The following is a 9,658-nucleotide window of genomic DNA, read 5'->3' on the forward strand; positions in this document are numbered from 1 at the left end:
TCTCCTACTTTGTCTAATTGGAAAGCAGCTGCAGGAAGAGCTTGTCTTGCTCTGCAAGTTTGTGTACAGATGTGCACGTTCATGTGTGCCCAATGCACCAAATCATTTATAACACAAATAGAAATAATCATAATTCTAACTTTGTTTTAGCAAAAAAAATTAAAAATCTAAGTGAACCATATTTCAATCTGAGTGAACATGCCATTCTCTCTCACTGTTCTCCCTGAAATTACAGTCCCAGAGCAGTCAGAGAAAAGGAAGATACAGTTTCTGGCAAAACAACTCACAGCCTGCTATCTTCTGCAGTTCACTTTAAAGCACTGGGCTTTGAATTCAAGCGACAGAGAAACATACCTCCCATGTGCTGATTGCTACAGGGCAGTAACTCCTGAAATACAGAAGCTGTATTCGTCAACCCCGCCATCTGAGCCCTCAAGATTTTAAAATCCAAGCTGTTATAACTTTCACTGAGTCAAAGCCAAGTAAGTGCCGGACCTGTAGAACAGTAAAAGCAGTGTCCTGCACAGCTTCAGGATGACCTCATACAGATTGTTCCTTTTTAAAGACAAAAAACCTTCAAAGCAGGGATAGCTGCTGACTAGCAGAGCAAGGGGCTGTCTCTCAGCGAAGTGGAAACAGGAAGGGGAGGAGGCGGCAAAGGTAGGCTTTCCAGAAAAGGCAAGATCAGGCATGTCTTGATATCTCTTCTCCCCCTGGGAAGGCTGTACTGTGCCAGGGAAGTATTTTGCAATGATACTTCTTAGTTCACTGAGAAGAAATTACATTTCCTTTAATAATCACTGTGTTTTAGAGATGCTCTGATTACTAAAGCAAGGTCTGTTTGTTGCTAAAGGCCCCAGAATTTGAGAACATATCCACTGCTCAGGTCTATATTGCGATAGTTCTAACATTTCTATGGCGTGTAAAAAGTAGCTTTAATTATATTTGAAACAAAAGGTTTATCTACATAGTTGAAGAGTGCACCCAAAGGAAATTTCAGCAAGAGCAAGCCTTATGTCAATCTGACATTTGCTGACTCTGCAGCAAACAGAGCACACAACCAATGAAACTTGCACTCTATAGCTTTAGGAGATTTAACAGTTAGAGTTAACATGAAGAATAAGCTCTCCGCCTTCACCAAGTAGCAAACAGCCACTGTTTGTTATTCAAAAGGATTTGACCATAGTTTGGATGATTTGTTCAAAAACTCAGCTACTAATTTGCTCATTGTGGCATCATCCCAACACACATTGAAAAAAAAACCCCACTTCCTCATTCCTACAGCAGCAGGGACTGAAACAAGTATGAGAGATGTGATCTCAAGTGGGCTTCAACCAGTGCTGGACAGCAGCTAGATGAGCAGGACCAAGAAAAGGAGCAAGCAGTCGGAAACCCCTGAAGTTCAACTAACAAGGACACGACAATAGGCAATCTCAACACAGACACAATTTCCACCGCTCCCTGTGGAAACCTCACTCTCCCAGGGCTGCCCTTAGACCTTCCCAATGGCACAGTCAAGCCTGCCTGTAAAAACAGAGAGGCTGGCAGCAAGCCTTGCCTGCCCTGCACTGAGTGGGAGTGAGGGTCTCTACAACTCTGTGCAAGCAGGCCTGGATGGCAAGAGCACACATCACACACCAAATCAGTCCGGGGTTCTTCAAGGACAGAGAAACAGAGCTGCCAGCACGACCATGGGAAATGCTGTCTAATAGATCCATTTCCTTCCAAGGTTAAATCTTGCCTGTCGCCTCCCTAATCTCTTGGGACTAATAACTGCAGGGCTAGGATTGCCCCTTCTAAATATTTTTCTGTTACTTGCATGGTGGGTGCTGACCTTAGAGGGGAGTCACTGGACACTAGTGGAGTAAACAACAGGTCCTGATGTCCATTCAGTTCAAATGGTTCATCTGCTAGTTCTGAAAAGGCACAAAATAAACAAACGAAATAAACAAAAAAAAAAACCCAAAGCCAAAACAACAACCACAAAGCTAAAATAACCCCCACCACTGGGGAGACAACTACCTGCATGACCCTGGACACCAGGGCTTCCCCTCCTCTGAAGAAAGAAACCACGTTCACTCTACTTTCCAGCAGCACTGGGACATTTTACCCATGACCCAGACCCAAGTCCCACTACATTCAGGTTGCAGCACCCACAGTGCACGTTGAAACGCTGTCACACTCTCAGCAGAAAGGATGCAACACAGCTCTCTGAGCAGACAGGCAACACATACGTTCTGCGGGTTACTTAAAACTACATCAGGTATATACCCAGCAGCAGGGAGGCAACCTTGCAATAACAGTGTGAGATCTGCACACTTCATGTCTGTTTCATTCCAACTAGATGACGATAAAGTTAGACTTGGAGCCCAGCACCTCTTCAGCTGAAAAGAAAGGAAACTAATCTATGTCTGAGCTCAGGGAAAATGTTAAGGAAGGAACCCATCCTCGAGTTTTAAGTATTTCTACTGAAATGGTCATATACTGGTGACAGGCAGGTGGCTGCGGGAACAGCCATTAATAGAAGTGTTGTGTTGGGTCACAATTAATGCTGGAACCTCCGAGAAGGGCACATAGTCTCCACGGGATGCCAAAGCCTCCAAAGGTAACTAAGGAAGAAAGGCAGCAACCACAAGGGAAGAATCTTATCAAAGACTGTTCTGCTGGATAAAAGCTCTAGAGATACAGATAGAGAAACATCAGGATCTTCAGCTCACAGCCAGTCCCGCTCAGCAGGCAGCATCCCCAGCAGCACAGAGGGTGCTCTCCCAGCCTTTTCGCTGGATGCACTGAATGAAAGAGGAAAACAACGCAGGACTCCGGGTCATGTTGCCCATCTCAGGCCTTCAGGACTAACCAGGCTGTGTTTGCACTGCAGAGAGATCCGACACACTGAATGGAATCAAATCTTTACTAATTATAGCTGAGCATGTGGGCTCTGTGCCCAGAATAAACTGTCCTATCATGCCACACTCAGCAGACCCTGCCTCTTTCAGGGGAACGTGCTCAGACTTGCTGGCTACTCTCCGGGGCTGGATTCCAGAGGAACAGGACTGATGACCCCAAAAGGAATTCCTATTCCTGCCTCGCGACCTTGCTCAGCTGCAGGCCCGCTGCAGTCCCCGCCACAAAAGTGAAACGAGCCATCTGGCGAGTCCAGTGACGAGGCGCTGGCCATCTCTGAGGGACATAACTCCTGACTGAGGTGACACGTCAGGGCCACGCGGTCTCAGCACCAAGCCATGAGAAGGACGAGTTCACAGGAGAATAGATGCCTGCTCTGCTCTGCAGGAGAGCAGCGCCCTCCACATCCAAAGCTCGTCACCCTGGCTGAAGCCTACACAGCGCAGAGCAAGACATTCCTGAGACCAGGGCCAACCCATGGCTTTCCCCAGAACCTGAAAAGCCAGTTTGTAGGCAGATCTCTTGCAAGTGTATTGCTAAAAAAAAAAAAAAAAAAAAAAAGGCCTGTCATGGGAAGTCCCAGAGCAGAACTAGTTTTGTGGGAGTTGCTTTTACGCTGCACAGTATTAACCTCCTTTCGTGGGAATGCACAGAAGCAGGCACACTGCTGACACATGACCACACATGAGAGCCACTGCCTTCCAGGGGGCTCAGGACCGATGAGCACAGAGACCATAACAAAACTGTTCCAAATCCACGGCACCTCTTGGGACGCTGGCGGGGTCCCAGCTCAGGAATGGTGCAGGCTCCCCCCAAGCCCGCACACAGACAGTGGAGACCTGGGCTGCCCAGCGGTAGCCACGAGGATCTAAGGACACAAGAGGGACGATAGCTGTTATCAGAGCAACAGAGGGTTAAAAAAAAAAAAAGGCAGAGCAGCTTTCAGGCACACAAGGCCTTTTGTAAAGTCCTTTTAACAATCAAAACTTGAAGGAAGTATCTGAAAGTTCATCTGTTTCTTCCAACTGTAACAACCAATTAACACAAGTTATCACCTCCTCTTGCAAACTGCACCACTGAGATAGAAGAGCTGGAGAGCAACATATACCCACACACTGGAGTGGAGATCCAATTCTCCTTCCTTCCAAGGGTCTGCTCCCCAGCTTGTCCCATGTGGGCCTTTTACCCCTGTGGTCACGGCACAAAGGCAGCTACTTGTCTGCTGCTCTATCATCGTTACTGCAGTCAACACCCTGTGCTCCTTCCTTGTCCCATGCTTCATTCAGAAGCACCTTTGGCTTTGCTGCCTTGTCCCTTCCCGTTACGTGTGACTATTTTTTCCTTTACTGCAGAATGCACAGCTTTCTTCCCAGAGGAAATTAGCAGCCATGGGGACAAAAACAGGAAGAAAGGAAACAACTTCCTGCTCCCTCCGAGACCCAGCCTGGAGACATCCCTGACCAACACCGTGCACCCCACCATGAAGCTAACCTGCAAGAGAATCAGCAGCCAGAACCAAGTCGTGCACAAGGACAAAACTCATTTGTGCTGCCACTCACCGCTCCCGAGTTACACGAGAGAAAAGCGCAAGTCAAAATACGCACAAGGGGCACTTTGGCACAGCAGAGCTAGCTGTGTGCGTGTGCTACCACAGGCGAAAGGACAGGTCGCTCTCTGAGGAGCCCGAAAGGACTCAGTACGGAGGGTGCAATCCTGCGAAAGCTTTACTCGGGCTCACGCTGGGCTGCTGGGATCCCCTGCTTTGTGCCAGCAGCGTACAGCGTGAAAAGTCAGTTCAGGGACTCGATCCAGAGGAAAACTAACCTTTACACGTAAAAGGCAGTACGTTTTCCACCAGATCAGCTCACAAAAGCGGCTGCCAAAACACCGGTGCCAGCATCAGGGGAGGGGCGGGTGGGAACGCGTGGCAAGAGATGGGGGTGGAGGGGCCTTTCAGCTCCAGCGTGGACTTGGATCAGCTGAAACGAGCCACGAACGCGCACCTTCGCCTACGGCCGAAAGCACCGGGGCCGCCGAGCTCCCCCGACGTCCAAAGAACCGTGGACAAGCCGGACCCCGGCTCTCCGGGAACGCGAGATCGCGCAGGTCCAACGCTGCTACTTCTGTCACTGACAGGGCCGGACTTCCACCTGAGGCGCCGGGACACGAACGAAAGCCCTCCCCCCCCCCCACGCTGCGCCTCGCCTCACGGGGCGGGCGACGGTGCCCGGCGGGGGAGGCCATTTGCTGAGGGCTTCTCCCTGCTGACAGGAGTCGGGGCCGCCACCTCAGGGCGCCGGCCTTGCCCCGCCGTCCCGCCGAGGGCCGTTCCCTGCCCGGCTGAGGCGGCGCGGACCGCGCCGCCTCAGCCGGGCAGGGAACGGCCCTCGGCGGGACGGCGGGGCTGCCCCTCACGGTCGGGCCGCCAGCAGGGGGCTGCCGAGCCGCGGCTGAGGCGGTCGGGCCGCGGGACGGGACGGAGCCCGCAACTCACGTGCGCGCCGTGCCCCGGGGCAGCCCCCGTCCGGCCCCGCGTAGAGCCTTCCTCCCCCCCGTTCCCCCCCCCACCACCACCACCACCACCCCGGCCCCGCGGTCCGCACTCACCGTGAAGGCGGGTGAAGCGCAGCGGCGAGCCGCCGCTCGGCTCGGGCCGCCCCCCAGTGCGGCTTAAGGGACCGGCGCCGCCGAGCTCGGCCCGCTTAGGGCGCGGAGACTCCTCCCCCGTGCCAGGGGCCGGCCGGCCGGGCACGCCATTCACAGCCGAGGCATGCAAATGGGAGACGGGAACCGAGCCGGGTTCGGCGGCGTGAGTCCCGCCGGGGAGCTGCCAGCGCCCGGGGCCGCGGGACGACGCATCCCGCCGCGCCGCCGCCCTGACTCACGGTGTAGGAATGCGCCGCGCCGGGCGGAAGCCACCGGCCCGCCCGCGGCCCCCGCAGCGCGGCCCCCGGCCTAGACATCCCCCCCCCCCCCCGCCTCCCCGCCGCGATTTTGGGGTCCGCCTCGGGGGTGGGCATCGCCCTTTCAGGCGTGCAGCCGCCGACCCCCCAGCCGAGCTGCAGTGACAGTGCTTAGCTCCAGGTCCCGTTAGTCCCGGGCCCGCGGGTTGCTCCCGCGGCTGCTGGAAGCCCTGCTTCCCTTGGAGCGCCCGGCTCCGATAGCAGCGGTGCCCGGGAGGAGCTGGGGTGATCCCCGTGGGGGGGGGTCCCCGCGTGGGGAGTCCCGGGGCCGGGAGTCCCTCTCGGCACCGCCGGCAGGCAAGCTCAGCGGAGGGCACGGGCACAGCCGAGCTGCCAGGCCCCGGCCCGGCCTTCCGTGGCCCCGCTGCCACCCACCGGCAGCCCTCGCCGCCGAGTCTCTCGCCGGGGTGGCACGCACTGCCCTCACACAGCACAGCTAACCCTTGGCTGGGTTGCTCCCAGTCACCTCACTCTTTCTTGCTGTTTCACTGTCCTTTACCTGCTCCTTGCCTCATTCCCGCCCCCTCGCCCCCCGCCACTTAGTCCTGTGTTTCCCATCAAGTTCTTCACACCTCCTCCTCCTCCTCCAGCCATGTGGTTAGCATATCATCCCTTCCCAAAGCTGTTTCTTTCCTCCCAGCTTAAACATTTTCCCCTTCTGGATGGCATCCTCCCACCTCGATTGCTCAGCCGTCCTTGCCTTTGTCCTGGGATTGTTGCCGAAGATTTCTCCATCCGTCCTCTCTGGAGCATCGGTCAACATGTACTGCTCATGCAGAGGTTTTGCTAGAGCTCCAGCAAGGCCCGCAGCGTGCACATCCCTCTTCAGCAGGTCCCCAACCCACAGCAGCAGATGCTTTTAATATTAGTAACAACTGGGGGGCCGCATATTCCTTGCCATCTTACTGCTTCTTCCCTGCCGACCTGTGCGCAAGAGCAATTGAGACGAGCGGGAGAGCTGCTGTTGCAGGGGCCGGCGCTCCCTGCGAAGGGTGAGCTCATCGGTACCGCACCCACCCCTGCGCGTGCCCACGCACGGCAACAGCAACCACGCTTCGAAGGCAGCCCCCCAGAGAGACCTGCTAACTACATTGCATCTTGTTAGCTAATGAGCAAACACAGATCAGCCTCAGCTAGTCCTGGCTGAGGTGGAGACCAAATTGCACACAGAACCCTGACCATCCGCAAAGCTTAACAAGCACAAATTATTTTCAGATGTTTCTACCACATAAACAAGGAAAAGAAGTGTCCGGTAATGTAACAGAGCAGAGCTGAATTCGCGGGGCCCTTCAGCATCTCCCAGGAGGAACGCTCTGGAGCCGGAGTGTGACTCTGACCCACCCCTGTTCTTTCTTAGTCTCCTGCCAACAGTACGTGCATTTTGCAAGAAAAACAAAGCTCTGTCACTGAAACGTGATTTCTTGCTCCTGTATAACGCTCTTGCAGACAGCACCGCTAACCCCATCCCACAAGCTCTTGTTCCCCCAGTGCTTCCCTGCCCAGCCCCCCCCGGCGTCTGTGGGGTGGGATTCTTTCACCCAACTGCAGGCATCTGCACTTAGTTGGATAAAATCTACCTTCTTGGTCAAGAATACGTCCTCCTTGCTCCCATCGCCACCGAGCGTTTCTCCTTCAGTGCACTGAGTCCTATCAGCCTAAAATACATGGAACAGGGTGACTTAAGGCCAGCTTCTGACTGTTGCTCTCTCAAGCATGAGCTAGTACACAACAGCAGTTTGGTGTTGAGGACCCACCAGTCCCGGTCCAGAGCAGGTCATCCAGCCCAACAGCCTTGTTTGTTTTCTCGCTCATGAATGCTTGCAGGGAGTACTTGTGTTTGAAACCTGGCCTCTGAGGACCAGCTGAAGGAGAGCTCTCTTCTGGTGCTTATTATATTTAACGTGAACATGTGCTTACATTAATTTACTTCGTTCTTCTCTGCTGGAAACTGCAATTTCCTCCCTCCTGCCTGAAACCCATGAGAAACCCTGATCTTGCCACAAGACATGGTTAAGAACCAATGAAATAGGTATCCGTCAGCATGTGAAGTGCAGCACTTTTACTGCTGCAGCTTGCTTAAACTGCTCCTTCAAAGCCAGGTGAGCTACACACCTGCCACCTTACAGCCAGCACTGGTGGGTCTGCACCAGCCAGGAGTGGTGCAGAATAGTCCATGGGTACTTCACACCTTTGTTCAATACCTCATCTTCATCAGCACCCCACAGTTCTCCCTCCTGCATGCACATTTGTATGCAGTCCTCCTTGGAGCACTGATCCTGTGTCATCAAGTGTTAAATTGGGTTGCACTGTATATTGATTATACATCCAAGTAGGCAAATGGTGGTGTTGGCATGTGCTTATGGCCACCGCTGGACACGTGGCACTGGGGAGCCGTGCAATGCTCCGAGCCAGCGCAGACCCTTTTCCCTTACCTTCTTACAGCCTGCGTGCATTGCCTAACGGTTTATGTAAGGACAGCTCGGACACACCAGAAGCACAGAGGTCTATTTTTAACTGGATCGCTGGTTATCTAGACAGATGATTTGATTTTGACCTGCCTTGTTCAGGGTTTAGGCCAAGAAAGCATCCCAGTGTCCAGCAAGCACAGTGGAGAGCATCAGATTGCAGCCTTCACGGGGAAAGCAGAGCTCCCCTTGCCTTCTGGAAATACACAGGCTTTGCAGTGCCTCCTGTGCTGACATGAAGCAGCGGCGCAGCCCTGGCAGCTGTCCTAGCAAACAGGGAAGAGGTCCAGAAAGGCCTGGGATTTCTTCTGGGGAGGATTAATAACACAGAAACCCAAGCGAAGTCCCACGGAGTTTCAAACGCAGGTGGCCTGGCCAGGAGCCAGAGAGGGAACTGCTAGGAGTGAGAGGACGGGGAATTCCCTTGGGGAATGCATTTCCAGGGTGGATCAGAGATCACCTGCATCCCCTTGTTGGGGTACAAACCAGGTTCCTGGGCACCAGCGGCAGGTCAGGGTTTCATCCCCAGCGCCGGGGGGGGGGGGGGGGGGGGGTGTCCTGTGAGCAGAAGTGGGCTTAGTACTGTGGGATCTGTTCACCAGAGCTGCTACACAAATTGCCTCCTCTTCTTCCTTGCTACCCTGCAGCTCGTGCGTGTGCAGCTGGCATTAGTGCTTTCTGCCCCAACCTCAGGCCAGGAAGAGCAGTGCCGGCTGCTCTGAGCACCCATCCCCGGCAGTGCCCTTTCTCCCTGCGATGGGTGCTAACGGCCCATCAATCTGGAGTGTTGGTGCAAAATGCTTGGAGTGCAGATGCCTCCTCTCCAGATTGGATGCCAAGCTGAGAATGGTGCTGCTGACCTGCAAAAAAAATATTGACACTTTTTGGAGTGCAAATTAAATACCTTTTCCTTTCAAAAAAAAAAAAGCCTACTAACAATCAGCTATGTTGCAACTTGAATTTCTTATAATCCACTCAATTTACATTACGTTCAAAAACCTAACACTAGGCAGAAAGTCTTTTGAAGCCTCCGTCACCCTCAGGCACCAGCAGACATTGCAGATATTATTATGTGGGATCACACAGTGGCAAGGAGGGACACAGAGGTGACTTTAGCCTGGCAATTTCGTGCACTGGTGAGGCGCTGGATGTGCTGCTGGCTGAGCTGGCAGCAGGCCTGCAGGGCTGCACACAGAGCAGGGATGGGGTGTTAAGCCAGGACTGAAAGCCCAGGGAAGACGCCCAAAAATAAAACCAAGCCCCACCGTCCTAATCCGTAGCTTATTCAGCCCAAACCAGGACGGGTAATTCACTTCACAGGTGTGT

At 53.8% G+C, this 9,658-nt stretch overlaps 1 protein-coding gene across 8 annotated transcripts in view; it reads right to left on the bottom strand.

Moving 5' to 3' along the window:
* The window catches only part of RHBDF1 (rhomboid 5 homolog 1), a 39,207-nt gene extending 32,421 nt beyond the window's left edge, over positions 1-6,786 (bottom strand). The window contains exon 1 of one of the 8 annotated variants that reach the window (XM_030002510.2): positions 6,568-6,786. In XM_030002510.2, the coding sequence (XP_029858370.1) occupies positions 6,568-6,620 (53 nt within the window). In that variant the 5' untranslated portion in view covers positions 6,621-6,786. Of the gene's footprint in view, positions 1-1,819; positions 1,982-4,728; positions 4,864-4,907; positions 5,013-5,511; positions 5,762-6,567 lie in introns of those variants that run through there. The other 7 variants (XM_030002511.2, XM_030002512.2, XM_030002514.2 and 4 more) reach the window with 7 other exon arrangements.
* Between the last annotated feature and the right edge of the window lie 2,872 nt (positions 6,787-9,658).

This window comes from Aquila chrysaetos, chromosome 25, assembly GCF_900496995.4.
Source record: "Aquila chrysaetos chrysaetos chromosome 25, bAquChr1.4, whole genome shotgun sequence".
Lineage (NCBI taxonomy): Eukaryota > Metazoa > Chordata > Aves > Accipitriformes > Accipitridae > Aquila > Aquila chrysaetos.